The sequence below is a fragment of the Pavona decussata genome, unplaced genomic scaffold (genome assembly GCF_977016875.1).
Source record: "Pavona decussata unplaced genomic scaffold, jaPavDecu1.1 SCAFFOLD_38, whole genome shotgun sequence".
NCBI lineage: Eukaryota > Metazoa > Cnidaria > Anthozoa > Scleractinia > Agariciidae > Pavona > Pavona decussata.
The window spans coordinates 3,305,001-3,323,154 of NW_028145460.1; the positions used below are offsets into that span (position 1 = coordinate 3,305,001).

Below are 18,154 nucleotides of genomic sequence, written 5' to 3' on the forward strand. Positions count from 1 at the left end.
ACGTTTTTTCCCGTTTATTTAACTATATATATATAGACAGACAGTACTGCAGACAGTACTGTTTCGGCCTTTTGGGCCTCATCAGTGCAGTGCTGATGCTGGAGTTGAGGTTTGGCTATATAGCCACCTCAGACGATCCCACACATGTGGTATCATCGTACCATGTCAGAGTGCTCAAACTAGTAAACTAGTGAGCTATGCACGCGGGCTAGCGACAATGGTACACTCCAGATAGAGCTCTCAACAAAGCATATATATATATATATACTAAAACAAATGAAAAACGAAAGTCTTCTTTGCTTTTGCGCTACGCGTTTCACCGCTGTTGCGGCTCTTCAGGCATAGCAAAGTGTGTTTATTAACTTATTAGGTCACATATGTAACTGTAATTACAATAGTAATGGCTGTTGTAATTAGAAGCGCGCGCGAGCAATTAGCGTAATTTTAAATCATTAAGAACGGGTTTATATTTCGAAATAAAAAACCTCTCCTTGTTCTTTCTCATGACCTCTGAGGGGCTGAGAACCTTGTAAAACGGAAAGATAGTGAACTGAGGAGTCAATCCTGCAGCACATTCATCAATATGCTTGCTGACTCCCAACATTCGTGTGTGTGGGTCTCTAATTTGTTGTTTATGAACTGTCACTCTATTTCTCAGGACATCACCCGTTTCTCCTATATAATTATGTCCACATCCTGCACATGTTATTACGTAAATCAAGTTCGTTGAGGTGCAGTTCATCGAGTGTTTTATCCGAAATGTTTCATTCGTGGCGGAGAGGGTGAATTCTTTACCCTGTTTTAAATAGGGGCATGTTCCGCAAAGTTGTGTTTTACAAATTTTAACTTCTGGATCAGTGTCCTTTTGCTTGGAGAAATAGGAGTTTGTTAGCATCCGTTTGAGGTTTCTGGGTTGTCGCTGACTGTGAATTACTTTTGTCTTGTTCATAATGGATTTTAATGAGGAGTTTTGGTTCAGTTTCCTGACCAGCTGAAATACTTGCGGATTGTTGGGATTGTAAGTTGTTACCAGACAAAGGAGGTTATTTTCGGTAGCTTGCTCTCTCACCCTTCTTAACTCTTCCGTTGTTTGAGTGAGGGCCTTGTTAACACCGTAATCAATGATCTCAGCTGGATATTGTTTCCTCAGCAGGATTTGTTGGAGATCTTGAAGGCGTCTTTTCCTTATGTCCTGGTCCTCAACAATCATACATATCCTCCGAGCCAGGTTGTATGGTATGTTATTTTTAGTGTGTCTTGGATGACTGGATGTATATGGGAGGTATTAGAATGAATCCGTCGTTTATAATAAATATCAGTTGTTAGGTGAGTGTTGTCTTTTCTTATCATCACATCAAGGAACGGAAGTCTTTACAGCTAGTTTCAGGGAGTAAGTTGAATGCTGCCATCTAGGCTGTTTAGAATATCATGAAGCTCCTTTAATTTATCCTCACCGTAAGGCCAGTTTATGTAACAGTCATCCAAGAAGCTTCTCCAGTTTGTGTAAACATAATGGCTTATTTCTTCTCCCATTTTATTAGAGACCTGGCTGTATAATTCGTTCTCCAAATATCCGAGAACGAGGGTTGCATAACTGGGAGCCATTTTCGTTCCCATCGCAGTACCTTTCTTTTGAAGGAATATTCTATCATCAAAGGTAAAAGTATTAATCGTCAATATTAAAAAGATTGAATCGATGATAAATTCGGCTTTGCTGAAACGTGAGTTAAGGCTCTCTGGATGTTTATTGATCCAGTATTCCATGGCCTTAACGCCGAGTTCGTGGTTGATGTTTGTGTACAAGCTGGTCACGTCAAAGGAGACTAATATTGTACTTTCAGGTACTGTCTTTGGTAAATAATTGAGGAAATCGATAGTGTCCCTCAGGCCCAGTTCATACCTCGAACTTAACATGAGCCGAACCTAATCATTTGGTTCGGCGCATGTAAAGATCGACGTATGAATCAGCTAGGATCGACAGATTTGTATTTGGGTCGACCTACCGTTTTATTTGACTGCGCCAGTCGAATAGAACGGCAAAAGTTCGACTTCGATTCAGACGTCGAACTTTTCACGTGCCGAACCAAATGCATACGTTACGTATAAATTATATAAATTATATCTATCCCACAGGTCTGTGCATTCCATCGACTTGGCATGCGCAAAGGAATTCATTCTGAACAAGATGGCGGGAAAAGAGGAATGTGCTTGTTCTTCTTGTTTCGAAACAACTGAATATACTTGTCTGAGATGCGAAAGATTAAATAAAAAAAGAATCTATTCTTGATGTGCACATGCACTTCAAACCGACAGAAACTTTTAATACAGGCTATATCAAAGGTAGCCTCCCACGCAGACGTCCTTAGGGGTTCGTCACTCGTTTCCTTCCCCACGACGAACCCCTAAGGACGTCTGCGTGGGAGGCTATATCAAAGGCGAAGCCTCAAGACTTCTCAGAACAAAATCTTCAAAAACAACATTTGAAGAAAACATCACTCTATTCAAACAGAGATTACGCAACAGAGGTTACCTCGATAACCTTATAGATAAAACTCTTTCAGAAGTCAACCTCCGCGAAAGAATGTCGGCACTACAAAACAAACTAAAAACCCGCAAAAACATTTTGAGGTTTGTTATGGAATATAGCTCTTCTGTGCTTAACCTAAAACAATCCAGATGAGTAAATACAGGAGCCATAATCAGGGATGGAGACCGTAAGCGTGGGGTCCACGCGTTCCTATGTGTTGTACTAAAAAAATCTAGTTTTAGAAAAAAATTGCCCCCCCCCCCCCTTCACGTCATAAGCCCGCGTGAATACACGCAAATATGCGTGGGGCTACTACCTTATATGTGACACGGAAAGCAGCTGACAGCAGCTTTTTTCATTTATTCAACAGTAGCAACGCACGCAGCGCCACCGTTTTGGCGCCTTTTTGATTTTACTGTGAGAGTCATGTGATCAATAGGCCGCTTATTCCAACTTTTCCCGTCTTCTTTCAATTGCTACCTTTTCTTTTTGAGAGTCTAATTCCTTAAATGTGAGCACTGAGGAGATATTCCCTGGCAGAATTTTAAAATTTGGACGCCATTTTGAACGGGTAGAAAAAAATTCCAATTCCTCCACGCGCGATCCTGGCCGTTTACACGCGTGCACGCACGTGCGTATGGCGCAATTTTTTTCTAAAAATAGATTTTTTGATACAACACATGGGGACAAGCCCACAAGTCAAAATGGCATCTCGTTACGGTCTCCATCCCTGATTATGGCTCCCGGTAAATGACACCTGTAGTCCAGGAGCATGTGTGATGCCGTGGGAATTTCGTGAAGAAAGCAAGCCACTATTCTGAATGTGTTAAGGGGACCCTAAATTACATGAAAAGTTTTGGTGGCAACTTTGGAACTTACTCAGACGGGTTTTATGGGCGGTCGAAAATGTGACATGTATATCCCAACATGGAAACGAGGCTCAAACATATAATTATCTATAGCTATCCATTATTTGCATAAAATTGAACCAAAATCGCCACAATTGTGCAAATTAATGTTTCAAATACTAAAACGCGCTTTTAAGAGGTTACTAGGGTCACGTGACCAAGCTAGCACGAAAACGAGGTTCACGCGAAAGCTGCACTGGAAAGCCCTTTTACGTCGATCCTGACAAAGACAGAGATTGAAGAAAGTATGGCAGATGGATGTCATTCGTGTAACCAAACATGTTTATATGGTAAGGGCTATCACGTGACCATGCTCACATGAAAAGGAGGCTGACACAAAAATCACATTGTTATAAATGAAACCTTAGTAATTTTACCAAAATGACAATGTTTTAACGAAAATATTTTGTGAATTGTTTAAAGATAGAAATATGACAAACATTGGCCAGGCAACCAGTTTAATCAAAAATATTAATAGTCTGACATCTTGTCACTTTTCATAGCAGTGATACAATGTAGCCAAAACATTACAAGGGAATCAGATAAACTTTCTTTCCCATATTAGATTCACTTACCACAGGAGGTTACTGGTTTATCGAAATTTACCATAGCCTTCCTAACAAAATATCTTAGCATGGTTATCAGTAACTGTTACTGGTTGTCCGTGTGGTTCACTCGTGTGTATACAATGATTTACAATGTTCATTTGGACTATAAACTAGTCGACATCATCTGAAATGTCCTCTTCATGTAAACAGAGAAGATCTTCCTCCTAAACATCGTTATCACAGGACTTCTTATTGTCCGAGCAGGTGCAGAGGTCTGTGCAGTTTAAACCAGCCTTGCGGCACTGACAGCGGTTAGTGGAACACCTTTCCTTGGAGCATCCATTCTTTACAAGTTGAAGTATCGCTTCAGGGGCTGGTGGCAGGTTTGTCATGATGGGTACCCAGTCATCTTGGTCCATTTACCATCCATACTGCTGCGGTGATGGTAGCGCTGGGTTTGTTATTCTGTCGCTGTTCCAGATCATCAACTGGAAATGCGCTCTCAGGATTGTCTGGTGCAATACGGCCTGTGGTCGTGGATGCCTGTCTGATTGTGCTTGTTTCTTCTTGAAAACGAATTATCCTAGCTCTTTAAGAGTCGTTATTGTTGTTATCGGCTGATATAGAAGACAGACAAACTTCAAATTTTTTCATTTGGATGAGCAGCTTGCCCAAGTTCTGCAAGGGCAGTGATGATGGATAGATCCGCCTCTGCAAATACCTTCCAGCAGAGAAGCTTTCCCTTTCCAGAAAAAAACTCCCTGTGTTGTTGGCCCCACTTAGGGCATGGAATGCTGGCAATGCTGCTATCTTCTCTGACCAAAGAGTTTGAACAATCGATTTCAGCTCAATAATCCAATGGTGTTGCCCTCTTCCCGTGACAAACAGCGTGTTCTTGCACAATTTCAGATAACGCGTAAGAGCAAGGACGATGACATCTGTATCCGGAGAGTGTATCTGTAGTTGGGTTGCACCATAAGCCGTAGCATCGAGGGCATGCAAAATCATCTTTGTGTCGGCTTCCTCTTGGTTGCTCCGTAAATGTCCCTTGTCCTTGTGTGTCGCTTGACGTTCACTTCCCCATGCTACCACCAGTTGCCTTCCACTACGATCAGCATACTCTTTAAACTTTTGGCCCAAATAGATGGTGAGGTCCATCTTGGCCTTCCTGTGTGACAGGAGTCGTTTCATTGGAACTTTGGCAATGTGCATTGTTTCGGTGATGTGGTAATAGACTGGAGCTTGGCCTCCCTGCCGTCTAACCCTGGTGGCCGCTTTGAGTGAAAAAGGATAAATCATATCTGCCAACAATTAAACGCACTTCATTTCTTCCAGTGTATGTCGGCAAAACACGGTTGCTGAAATGCTCAGCCAGCTGTGCGCAATTTTTGATCCACTCTGGCTTGTCAAGTGACTGAACTTCTGCCATCCCATCTACAGTAGCGACTTGCACTTGATCTTCATTTGGACTAGCTACTCTCCTGTTGTCGTTCAGCTTCTCTAGAATGTTCATTAGATTACTCTCGGATGAACAGTGAAGCATCGTCCCAAGAACAGCAAACAATGATCGCGGGACTATCAAAAATTCGTATTGGCCTACAGTCTCCTTTATATCAATTTCTGGCCTGGTCTTGCACACCATCATCATACACGCGAAAAGGGACCTATCCTCTTGAAGCTCCACAATCGTGTCTGCTGCAGGCACCTTTACCATCTTAATGCACTGGCCGGTCTTCCGTGTTAGTAGTTTTCTCTTCTTTAAGGGCGACCAAAGGTTAACTTTACCGCACTGGACTCGTTCTTTTGCAAAACAGTCAAACAGTCTCCTGCCGATCTCACTTTGTTCACAAAAATCTTTCTTTTCCGTTTCTGGAATAACCACCTTGGTCACTAGGTTGAACAGGTCGGTATGTGCATCAGAGAATGAATTCATGAACCTTTCAATGGTGCGTGGCTGTTAACTGTGCTAAACCTTTCTCTTCACGTGCTAAGAGAGCTTTAGCGAGGTTATGATGACGACCTTGAAGTTTGGAAGACACCCCTGTCATGTTCTTGGCTTGTTCAGCTAGGCTTGCAAACTTTTTACCCGTTTTTCATGTTTGTGTGATTCAGTGAGAGCATCTAATGTATTTTTGGGGAGGGGGAGAGAGGGCAATTTTTAATGTAAGCGCTTTTCAAATATTCTAATTAATTTTAAGTTTGTAACTTTTGATGTGTATGTTATCAAATAAATAAAAACATTATTATAGAACATAATTATAGAAGATATTATTATAGAAGATTTCATTTTTGTTTTCATGAATTATTTACATAACTTGTGGACACGTGTCTGGGCTAGTTATGTTACACTCAACAGTTAATCTTATTATTATTATCATTATTATTATTAGTATTATTATTATTATTATTATTATTATTATTTAGATAGTCCTTATTTATTTATTTTTTATTAACTTTTCGACGCTTTTTAAACTATTGAAAGTGAGAAATGAAGTAGGAAATAGAGCAGAAGAGGAGAGAAGAAGAATATCGCGTTGTATTTTTATAAGCTTTGTATTTTTAGGCTGGATAATGCAATGTAGACTGAGAATGTCTTCAGCTGTTATCCATTTCACGATATAAATAGTGTGCAAAAATTGACTTCCAATTATGTTGTTGAATTTTATTGCATGCTAAATTATTATTATTATTATTATTATTATTATTTTAAAAATTATTATTATTATTATTATTATTATTATTATTATTATTATTATTATTATTAGATCACCTTTCCTTCATTTTCATGATAGCCTATTCATCTTAAGGCCCTACCCTTATAAACACATTTGAATGCATGGGTGTTATCAAGCAACAATACTTCATACCTCATCCTTTTGCAATGTTCCATGCTCTTCAGTGCAGCTTTTGTGCCAGCCTCGTTTTCATGCAAGCATGGTCACGTGATAACCCTCACCATATAAACATGTTTGGTTACACGGATGACATCCATCTGCCATACTTTCTTCAATCTCTGTCTTTGTCAGGAGACATTAAAGGGCTTTCCAGTGCAGCTTTTGTGTGAGCCTCGTTTTCGTGCCAGCTTCGTCACGTGACCCCAATAATCTCTTAAAATCGCGTTTTAATGTTTGAAACATTGATTTGCATAATTGTGGTGATTTTGGTTCAATTTTACGCAAATAATGGATAGCTATAGAAAATTTTATGTTTGAGCCTCGTTTCCATGTTGGGATATACATGTCACATTTTCGACCGCCCATAAAACCCGTCTGAGCAAGTTCCAAAGTTGCCACCAAAACTTTTCATGCAATTTAGGGTCCCCTTAACACATTCAGAATAGTAGCTAGCTTTCTTCACGAAATTCCCACGGGACTTTATTTCATGACATTTGCTGCCGGACTACGAAGTCACGAAGTCAAATTTTCTTTGTCTTCTATTGTATTATATTGTGAACTAGTAAAAAAGGAAAAAAACATCGAAAATATGACAATGGTAACAAAGGTATTTAAATTACTAAGGCCCAGTTCATACGTCGAACTTTACATGAGCCAAACCTAATACCTATTAAGGTCGACCCAAATAATTAAGTTCGGCAGTCGAACCTAACTGAAGTCGGACTTAATAAAGCTAAAGTGAGAAAGTAGATTTTCGTGGTCAGCGGCTGTTGTTTTTACTCAATAAGATTCAAAATGGCGGGAAAGATGAATTCTGACATGGAAGAGCTTGTTTGGTAAAATAATAAAGACAGGCTACACACGGCTCCTACTGGTCGAGATAGGAAAAATATGGCCTTCAAAGCTAATTTGCTCTTACGAGTACGTCTTTCAAAGATCTCCCTTTTCTGTACGAAAGTAAGGAAGGGTCTTTGTAGATCTCCCTAGGCAGAGGCTGATTTTCTATCGAGTGTCATTTACCAGGAGCCATAATCAGGGATGAAGACCGTAACGATATGCCATTTTGACTTGTGGGCTTGTCCCCATGTATTGTACCAAAAAATCTATTTTTAGAAAAAAATTGCGCCATATGCGTGTAAATGGCCAGGATCGCGAGTGGAGAAATTGAATTTTTTTTTTTTTATACCCGTTCAAAATGGCGTCCAAATTTTTGAAATTCTGCCAGGGAATATCTCCTCAGTGCTCACATTTAAGGAATTAGACTCTCACAAAGAAAAGGTAACAATTGAAAGAAGACGGGAAAAGTTGGAATAAGCGGCCTATCAGGGATCACATGACTCTCACAGTAAAGTCAAAAATGCGCCTAAACGGTGGCGCTGCGTGCGTTGCTACTGTTGAATGTATGAAAAAAGCTTACACTACGGAGCTGCACTCAGACACGTAAGGACTTTTTTATCTTTAGTGAATTTTTTTCTCAGCTGCTTTCCGTGTCACATATAAGGTAGTATCCCCACGCAAATTTGCGTGTATTCACGCGGGTTTATGACGTGAAGGGAAGGGGGCATTTTTTTCTAAAACTAGATTTTTTTGGTACGACACATGGGGACGCGTGGACCCCACGCTTACGGTCTCCCTCCCTGATTATGGCTCCTGTATTTACTCATCTGAATTGTTTTAGGTTAGGCACAGAAGGGCGATATTCCATAACAAACCTCAAAATGTTTTTGCGGGTTTTTAGTTTGTTTTGTAGTGCCGAAATTCTTTCGCGGAGGTTGACTTCTGAAAGAGTTTTATCTAAAAGGTTCTCGAGGTAACCTCTGTTGCGTAATTTCTGTTTGAATAGAGAAATGTTTTCTTCAAATGTTGTTTTTGAAGATTTTGTTCTGAGAAGTCTTGAGGCTTCGCCTTTGATATAGCCTGTATTGGAAAGTTTTGTCGGTTTGAAGTGCGTGTGCACATCAAGAATAGATTTTTTTTTTAATCTTTCGCATCTCAGACAAGTATATTCAGTTGTTTCGAAACAAGAAGAACAAGCACATTCTTCTTTTCCCGCCTTTCAGAATGAAGTCCTTTGCGCACATGCCAAGTCTATCGAATGCACAGACCTCTGGGATAGATATAATTTATATAATTTATACGTAACGTACACATTTGGTTCGGCACATGAAAAGTTCGACGTCTGAATCGAAGTCGAACTTTTACCGTTCTATTCGAGTGGCGCAGTCAAATAGAACGGCGGATCGACCCAAATACAAATCTTTCGATCCTAACTGATTCATACGTCGATCTTTACATGCGCCGAACCAAATGATTAGGTTCGGCTCATGTAAAGTTCGACGTATGAACCGGGCCTAAGTGCAGCATGGTAGGCTAATTAGGTGTTGTAGCAAATGCGATTTTTAGATCTAAATTCCCGTCTTTTGTTTAGGCCGTGAGGGTTAAGTGTAAAAAGCTGCGCTGTCCAATAAGCTTCTCTAGTAAGTAATAGTTGATCAAGATAAAAAGCGTCTCCCTGACCCTTAATTTGTTCAATGACAATGAAACTAATTTGAGTGTCCCCGACCGAACCCCTTATTAACACAGAATTTGGAAGGTGCTAGAATGACTTGTCTTTGAGGTTTTTCGTTCTGCGATACGCTGGAATAATCGATTTGGGTGGGAAAATTTCCAAGAGCTCAGGCGACGAATTTAATAAGTGAACATGCTTTCTAATAATCCTTTGAATATCTGGGAGGATAGGGTTGTAGTCCAGCACTAATGTAGACTGCAAGCAGTCCCTTTCTGGATAGTCGAGAGGTCGCGCGAAATAGCCGAGCGCGAAAAAAAAAAAAAAACTAGAGCGAATGAGCGGAAGGGGGCTTGTTTATTTCTCCTCGCTCCAGTCTCGCGCTATGAGCACACCATCTCGACTAACCAGAAAGGGACTGCTTGCAGTCTAGCACTAATGGGAAAACCTTTTTGTCAGGCTTGACATTTTTCTTCAAAAGTTCTGATCTCTCAACGTTAAGGGCCTTATTAAATTGTTTGTCTACTAAATTAGCATTGTAACCTTGTGACTTAAGGTACCCTTTGTATTCGGCGCATCTCTTATCGAGAAACTCATCGGTGGAACAATTACGTCTTACTCGTAGAGCAACCCCGTAGGGAATAGCCTTTTTACAATGTGCCGTGTGAGAACTAGAAAAGGGTAAATAAAGATGGCTATCGGTAGGTTTTGCGTAAATATCAGTACTAATGAACCCATCTTGGAGGTGCAATGTAAGGTCCAAGACATTGAGGGTATGTTCCGAATAAACCAGCTCAAATTTAATGGTGGGGTACAGAGAATTAATGTACTCCGTAAATTCTAGCAATTTAGGCAAACCGTGTATCCAAATATCGAACACATCGTCCCTGTACCTCCTCCATAACATGGACTTAACAGCACCTCCAAACTTAGCTTTCTCATCAATTAATCCCATGGCTAGGTCCGCATGACTACATGCGTTTTTAGGTCCCATTGCAGTTCCATGTTTCTGCACAAAATCTTTCCCAGAAAATTGACAATTATTGGCCTGAAGGCATATTCCAATCGCTTCTACAATACAATCGGTAGATACGAATTTGTTTGATCTTGAATCAAGATATTTTCTAACCGCTGTCAAACCTAAGTTATTATCGATATTGGGAAACATCGCAACAACATCCCAGGACACCAGCAGACACCCAGCTGGTAGGGGGCCCCTCTCAGCATTTAGTGTTTGAATCTTATTAATGAGGTCTGTGGTGTCTTTCACAAAAGATGGCAAATTATGGGCTAAGGGCTTAAGGTAGAACTCGGTAAAAGCGGAAAGTCTTTCAATTGCCGTTCCGCAACATGAAGTAATAAGGCGGAGAGGGTTACCTTCCTTGTGAGTCTTAACATTGCCAAATGCCACCCCCGGTTTTGGTTCTGAAATGGCAACCCACGTGGCAATATCTTGACTTATCTGGCCTTTACCGAGCCATTTACGTCCCCAGTCATTGACTCTATCGGAATGCTCTATGGTGGGATCATGATTCAACTTGTCATAATGGAGGTTGTTATTAAGTTGTTCTAACATTTTTTCCCGATACTCGTTTTGGGAGAGAATAACAAACCTAGACCCATTGTTTATTATATATATATAATAGTTTTTTTTCTTTTCTCTCTCTCTCTCTCTCTCTCTCTCTCTCTCTCTCTCTCTCTCTCTCTCTCTCTCTCTCTCTCTCTCTCTCTCCTATGTAATAGCTTTGTAAGTAATATTAAAAGCGTATTGTAAATAGACCAATGTACTGTAAGTGATATACGTATTTGTATCTTAGTCGTGTTAGTGCCCCATTGTAAGTAGTATTTATTGTTGCAGCAGAATACTGTATTTTTTGTAGTGTAATGTAAGAAATTGTGTTGCATTAAAAAAAAATCTTGCATTAATTTATGACCTCCAAAACGTACATTTTCACAAGTTGACGCAGCTTGATCCGTTCGTATTCTTAAGCTAAAAATTTTATCAAAAGGAATACTATTTGTGGAATTTACGAGCTGTTGTTGACTTTTCGAAATGCTAGCGGGTCTTTTCCCGTACTTTTACAGACGTATGTTTCCTCCGAACACAAATGGGATTAGTTTTACAGCGTTGCTAAAGTTTCAGGTGACCTTTCGTTAAAAATAACGCATGTTTTTCTTCAAAATTTAATCCGAATTTCTGACTGAAACGGGTGATGTCTTTCGGAGGGATATTCCACCAAAATGAACTCTTGGACGCACCCGTACAACCGACAAAACCACATGGTTTGACAAAATTTGAAATTATGGGAGATCTAAACAGTCTGCAAACACTAGCTCGGTAAAATCTACAACCCGGTGCAATTTATTGAAAATGTTCTACTTCCTTTCAACTGATACTCTTAGCTGGTAAACGTTATAGATTGGGTTGCCTTTCGATCGTTATTTCGAGGCCGTATCAGTGAATTAACCGTGTTTAAAAATGATTTCCGCGTTGAATGTGTTGTGCCTTGATTTCTATTTTATTAAGAAAACTTAGTACAAACTGATCCGGCTCCCTGTCGAGTTGAAAAATTAACCTATAAAAGCCTCCAGTATAATTTTGGTTTTACCAAATTCATAACGTTTTTAGTCTGAGAATACGAAATAATGAGCTCGCTGATGGTTTATGCTGTTAGTTTGTAGACTAGCCTCTTACTGTTTTGGGGACGGTAAACAATAGACCATGCCAGTGACATAGATCGTTGCATTTAACTACATCTTTCCTTTTTTTTTCTTTCTTTTATGTATTTCTTTAATATTATAATAAACCTAGTGGTGAAGTGATAAATTACGTCGACAACATATTTATTTTCAGTAATCTTCGAGTTGAAGATTTTTTTTGGACAACTTGTCACAGAAGCGCTAGCATACTTAATTTTTAGTTCATTTCTCTTTCATATAAAAACCAAACTTCGCTGAAGCTAAATTTTCTACTGGGGATGGAAATAATATCTCCGAGTATTCTTTCTGAAGGAACTCAAAGAGTTTTCCAGAGCTGAAATGATGAATATAGCATATATCTTTATCGGTTTCTTATTGGTGCTTTTAAATTCCATTTCATTTATTTTATTCTTTTTTTTCTATTCAAGTATGGCAGGTTGTTACTTCTCCATTCTTGATTTCTTATTCCTCTTATTCCTCCATCTTTGGGGAGTTCGGCTGGAATGCAACGCTAATGCCCTGCAAGGTGAGAAAACGAGTTTTAATTTATTACTTATTCCAAACCAAAATCATGGTATCTATCTGTATCCAGGGTTACGCTAACGCGACCTTTATCCGCCGGGAGGAACAATGAATTTGTCCTCTTTTAGGCTTCTAAGGGCGTCCTGTCGCATTTGGTGCGACCCAAGGACACCGTCGATCCGGCTAAACAAGATGGCGAGGTTTACAGGATCCACTGTGACTGTGGTAAAGTCTGCATTGGGGAAACAGGGAGATCTATGCACGAGAAAATTTTTATCTTGTAACTGATGTTTTTACCGTGTCTAAATAAAGTGTATGTATGTATGTATGTATGTATGTATGTATGTATGTATGTATGTATGTATGTATGTATGTATGTATGTATGAGAGAATCAAAGAGCATGACAGGGATATACGACACGCCCGTACCCAGACCACCGCCATTTCTGAGCACGCCCACGAGACCGGCAATTATCCGCTTTGGAACGAGGTAAAGTTTATTGATAGAGACTCTCACTGGTACACCCGTAGGATCAAGGAAGTTATCCACTAAGACTTCACCCTAATGACATCAGCAAGGACAGCTTAATTAAAATTTCCGAAGCGCGGATGCCTACGATCAAGAAACGCAACAGGAGAGTGGTACAACAACAGACCGCTGAGGGGGCAACTTCTCGCCGGAACAGTGAGGATCGAAATGCACAACGATCACAACGATTTTAACTTTTTGGTCAAATTTTGAGACAATTTAGCACCATGATTTCGAACGTTTCTTCACCCAGTTGTTTGCGGATTCCATTGATCAAAAGAAACTTTTAATATATCCGACAACAAAACAGTTAGATACAAATTCAATGGCAGAAACAAACGCGCTAAACAAGGAATGTATGAAATGATAGTTTTATTTTTACCCGGTAAACTCACTGAGTTCCTGTCGATCTTTGGGTTTTTTTTTGTTTATGAGATATCCCCTTATCGCACATTAATAGTATATTCGTCAACATATTTAAATCGGTCGTTTATTTTAAACTGAGCTGTTCACGGTGACGATAAAAGTGTGCATGCTTTTGCAGTTTGTAATGCAGGAATAATTACCAGTATAGAAGATGCTATGTTTTTATTCTCAAGGATTATTTAAATTTTTGTTATTTTTCGTAGATGGCTGCCGGCGAGTGAAGTTTATCCCGCCAGAAACTGGCCAGTACCTCGAAGGTCACATGTTTATAAACCTTACCATCGGAATATACACACCATGTGAGCATCGATGTGTCATGGAGAGGAAATGTGTTTCGGTCAACATTGGTCCAATAAGTAAAGATAAGGTTATCTGTGAACTAAGTGATTCAGATCACTTTCAGCACCCGGACGATCTTAAGCCAAGACCTGGTTGGACATATAGAGGCACAGAGGTATGGTGTCTAAATAGAGGCACAGAGGTATGAAGTCTAAATAGAGAGTTTAAGAAACGAGGACGGCAACGGTAACGAGAACGTCATTTAAAAATATTACTTCTCGTTTTTGTAACTGTTGCGCAATCATTTAAATTTGTTTAACTTGGAAAATGCTGGCGAACTCTCCAGGAACAAAATTAGTATCAACGACGTCAAAGTAAGGAAAAATAAAGAAGATTTTGCGTCATACGCTCCCTTTCTTGAGAAAACCTAAAATTTGGTCATTTCACGTTGTTGTTTTGCAGAGGACGGTAAAAAAAATGTACCAAAATGTAAAACGCACGTGCAGAGCGATTGTTTTCGCTCATTAAGCCCATTATTTTGTGGCGTTCTCGTTACCGTTGACGTCCTCGTCTCTTAAACTCCCTAATGTGATGACAATGACGACGAGAAAACACTTCAATGTTTCCGGTTGACACATTGGTTACCTTTTCCCCCGCAAGATGGAGCTAATTGACTCGTTTAAGTCTCTAACGGGATTAGTTCTCCCCTCTACCTTTCTCGCCAGTAAAGGCTCTATTTTTTCCCAAGAATTTCAGTGTCTGACCAAGGGTGGCCCAAGTTCGGCATCTGATAGCAAGGATCTGATGTTTATTTAAAAACGTTCCAATTCAAATTCACTTCAGCTCTGAAAATGCGAAAATACAAATAAAAAATATATTTTACTCTTCATTTGCTTAGAATAATTATAAAAATTTACAAATTTCTTACGAATGCTGTTTTCCTTATCAGAATCTTTGCTGCACTAACCCTTGCCATAACAATGGCAAATGTCTTATGGGGTATACAGGCAAGAAATATCTTTGTGAGTGTGCCGCCGGATTTACAGGAGAGAACTGTGAAATAGGTAAATTCATTATTTTCATGTGAGAAAGTATGATATTGAATGACTGTTTTGATACATTTCCTTGTTTTTCTTAAGTGACTCCAACTATATTCCGCTTGGACACATGCAGGCTGTTTTTGTAGGCATAGAATTCCCAGATTCATATTAAAACTTAGATTTTCAGGCTGACTGGAATTTTTCTAACTTCTAATTGTATTTAGGAATCGGAGAACGTATATAAAAGACAGAAAATTGCACAATGATGTTAGATCTAAGACGTTTTAGGAATCTTTTTCCAAAAGTGAATTGAACGATTTCTAGAAATTCGCTTATCTTTTATCAAGGTTCCATTAGTGGAAACGTATTAGCTTATTCATGAGCTCCAGTGAAGATGAAGGATTGTGTTCAGCACATGTATAATTGGTCAATCCTCGTGCAAACGAGGTTCAGATTCTTCCCTGGCTGGTAAGTTTCCTCTGCTCTTTTTATCGTATTTTCTCTTATCTAGATATCGATGAATGCAACTATGGTTACCACGACTGCAGTAAAAATGCTTCCTGTGTCAATACTCCAGGATCCTTCTACTGCACCTGTAAGCCGGGGTTCACTGGTGATGGACGATTATGTTTAGGTACAGTTTGCCGTATGATCCATTTCCCTAGTTTATTGTCTTAAGGTAAATAAGCACTTTGTCGTTACCCCTCAGGAAAAATAAAATAAGCTGCTCCAATTACAAGACAAGTTCCATGTACTCCCTTTTCAAGCGGTGTAATCTCTTTTTTGTTACTTTATATTTTTCCAGATATCGATGAATGTACAAAAGGCATCCATAACTGCAGCAAAAATGCATCCTGTGTTAATACCGCTGGATCTTTCAATTGCACCTGTAAGCCAGGCTTCTCTGGTGACGGACAATTTTGTTCAGGTACAACTTGCCGTTCTATTCATTTCCCTTGTTGATTGTGTAAAGGTAAATTAGCACTTTGTGCTTACCCTTCAGGAAAAAGGCAACTAGCTATTCCATTTGTAAAACCGGTTCCATTTAATCTTCGTCCAAGAAGTTTAATCTTGATTCTGTAATTTTTACATTTTTCAGATATCAATGAGTGCACAAAAGGCATCCACGACTGCAGCAGTAATGCATCCTGTGTCAATACCCCTGGATCCTTCAATTGCACCTGTAAGCAGGGGTTCACTGGTGATGGACGATCATGTTCAGGTACAGTTTGCCGTTCTATTTATTTTTTTAAATTTATTGTCTTAAGGTAAATTTGGCGTTGAGCAATTTCTGGTAACCCTTAAACGGAAAAAAAAGTTTGCTATTCCAATTATTAAATCAGTTGCATTTATTCTTTGTCGAACGGTTAAATCACTTTTTTGTCATTTCTTATTTTTTTAGATATTGATGAATGCACTAAAGGCATCCACGACTGCAGCAACAATGCATCCTGCCTGAATACCCACGGATCCTTTAATTGCACCTGTAAGCCGGGGTTCACTGGTGATGGACGATTATGTTTAGGTACAGTTTGCGGTTTGATCCATTTTTCTAGTTTATTGTCTTAAGGTAAATTAGTAAGGAAGGCAATACAAAGTGTAACTATATATCAGTGGAATGGTCAACACTTTATCAATGTGCGAAGCATTCCAACATTGGGAGCTTCCAGTTTTAACTTCTTTAAAATAATGCCAAAACTTTTTCTTGCCGTTACAAATTTTTTCAATGGGACTACCTATAGTATAAACTCAGTCATGTACGAATGGAAAAACAATCAGTTTGAAAAGTTTAAGGAGATAGAAACCGAGGGAGCTTGGAAAAGCACTGCGTTTGTAATAAGACTTCGTTGTTTTTGAAAACAGGATTAAAATCCAAGAACGATTTTCTGTCCGGTCTTCTGTATACAAGTGGTCAGGAAACAGCTTTTCCAAAGTACAGGAGCTTCCGACCAATGGAGAAGCTGATGTGCAGTCTTTTGACATCAATAGCGACAAATTCCTTCCCTTTGCCAGCTCGATGCCTGGAGAGCATCTCGAAAGCGGCTCGTTAATTTACAAGTGGGGTGACAGAAGGCTCGCCCACTTCCAGTCAATTACCACTTACATTGCATTTTCCCTGCTCCATTTGTGATGTGTGGTGAGACGTACCTTTGTGTGTCCCATCTTTTTAAAAATTCCGAAGTGTATAAGTTCTCTGGATCATACTCCCTCTTCATCAAATACCAAGACATTTTCATTCAGAACGTGTATGGTCTGACATCATTTGAGCACAAAGGTCCTGAACCTGACCCTATTCCGCGTTAAAAGAAAACAGAAACCAAGTAATCACAGCGCCAACAAGTCTAGAGGTCGCTCAAAATGTCTTAAGAACACATGTTGAAATCCGTTGCATTGTGTATCATTAGCTTTACACTGAATCTAACTTGTAACTGCAGTCCACAGCCGGTATCACTGTTAGCAGCCTGTTTGGTAGGCATTAGAAAGGGGAATGGCAGAGATGAAGTGGACGACAAGACAAGTCCGTGAAGAGATTGTGGCGCGCAAAGTGATGAAGAAAGGAAGGAAAGACTTTTCGCTTTCCTCTGCGCTCAATTACTCTTCTCTCTTCCCTTTCTAGTCCTTGCCACACAGGCTATACCTTTAGCGTAAGAAAACGTTCTTCTGAGTAACAGGAGTGACTCTGCACTGGTACAGTTGGCATCATTTTGTACGAAAACATTGGGACGACCTTAATATTTGGCTCGTCTTCGCAACAGCTTGGGTTATACGTTAGTTGAGAAGCTTTCGGTTACAATCCAGGGCCTAGTTGTTCGAAAGCCGACTATTAGACGCTGATTCCCGATTAAAAGTTAATTGAGGTTTGTATCTCGCTCGTTACAGCGGTGATTATATTGGCGTGAACACCTAAAATGTGTCTAGTATGTTTATTCCGCTGTTGTAACCAATCACAGACGAGATCTTCACACCACAGAAACCACAGGCAACGAACGGTTTCCTTTCGGTCACGGAACAAATTATTTTCGTTTTGTTTTAACATTCAGTCTTTTTACAAGTAAACAATTGCTTTTCCTTCCTATTTGTTTACAGTATGTGCTATAATAGCGAAGACTACAGGTTTGAGCGATTTTGAAATAAATTACAAAGCCAATGTGCCGGGCCGACGCACGCGACGGTTTGGCGCGCCAATTTTCAAACTTTTTTGTGACGATCGAAATCGGTAGTTACGCCAGATCGCAAGTTACAACGTTGCAAGGTAAGCCGCTAGAGTTTTCTGA

The 18,154-nt window shown here is 39.7% G+C and overlaps 2 protein-coding genes across 2 annotated transcripts in view; one reads left to right on the top strand and one right to left on the bottom strand.

The window, feature by feature from the left end:
* Positions 1–18,154, top strand: part of LOC146483646 (uncharacterized) — a 63,338-nt gene that overhangs the window by 7,797 nt on the left and 37,387 nt on the right. Inside the window, exons 2-7 of the mRNA XM_085105831.1 lie at positions 12,512–12,609; positions 13,764–14,014; positions 14,789–14,903; positions 15,391–15,513; positions 15,685–15,807; positions 15,979–16,101. Coding sequence (XP_084961957.1) covers positions 12,513–12,609; positions 13,764–14,014; positions 14,789–14,903; positions 15,391–15,513; positions 15,685–15,807; positions 15,979–16,101 — 832 coding nt within the window. The 5' untranslated portion in view covers position 12,512. The remainder of the gene's footprint in view (positions 1–12,511; positions 12,610–13,763; positions 14,015–14,788; positions 14,904–15,390; positions 15,514–15,684; positions 15,808–15,978; positions 16,102–18,154) is intronic.
* Positions 9,787–11,003, bottom strand: LOC146483648 (uncharacterized). Its single transcript, XM_085105591.1, has one exon. The coding sequence runs from the start codon at positions 10,957–10,959 to the stop codon at positions 9,787–9,789; it is 1,173 nt and encodes a 390-aa protein (XP_084961717.1). The 5' UTR covers positions 10,960–11,003.

Bases quoted from the DNA above. Each gene is read 5' to 3' on its own strand.
- LOC146483648 (XM_085105591.1), bottom strand. From the start codon at position 10,959: ATGTTAGAACAACTTAATAACAACCTCCATTATGACAAGTTGAATCAT.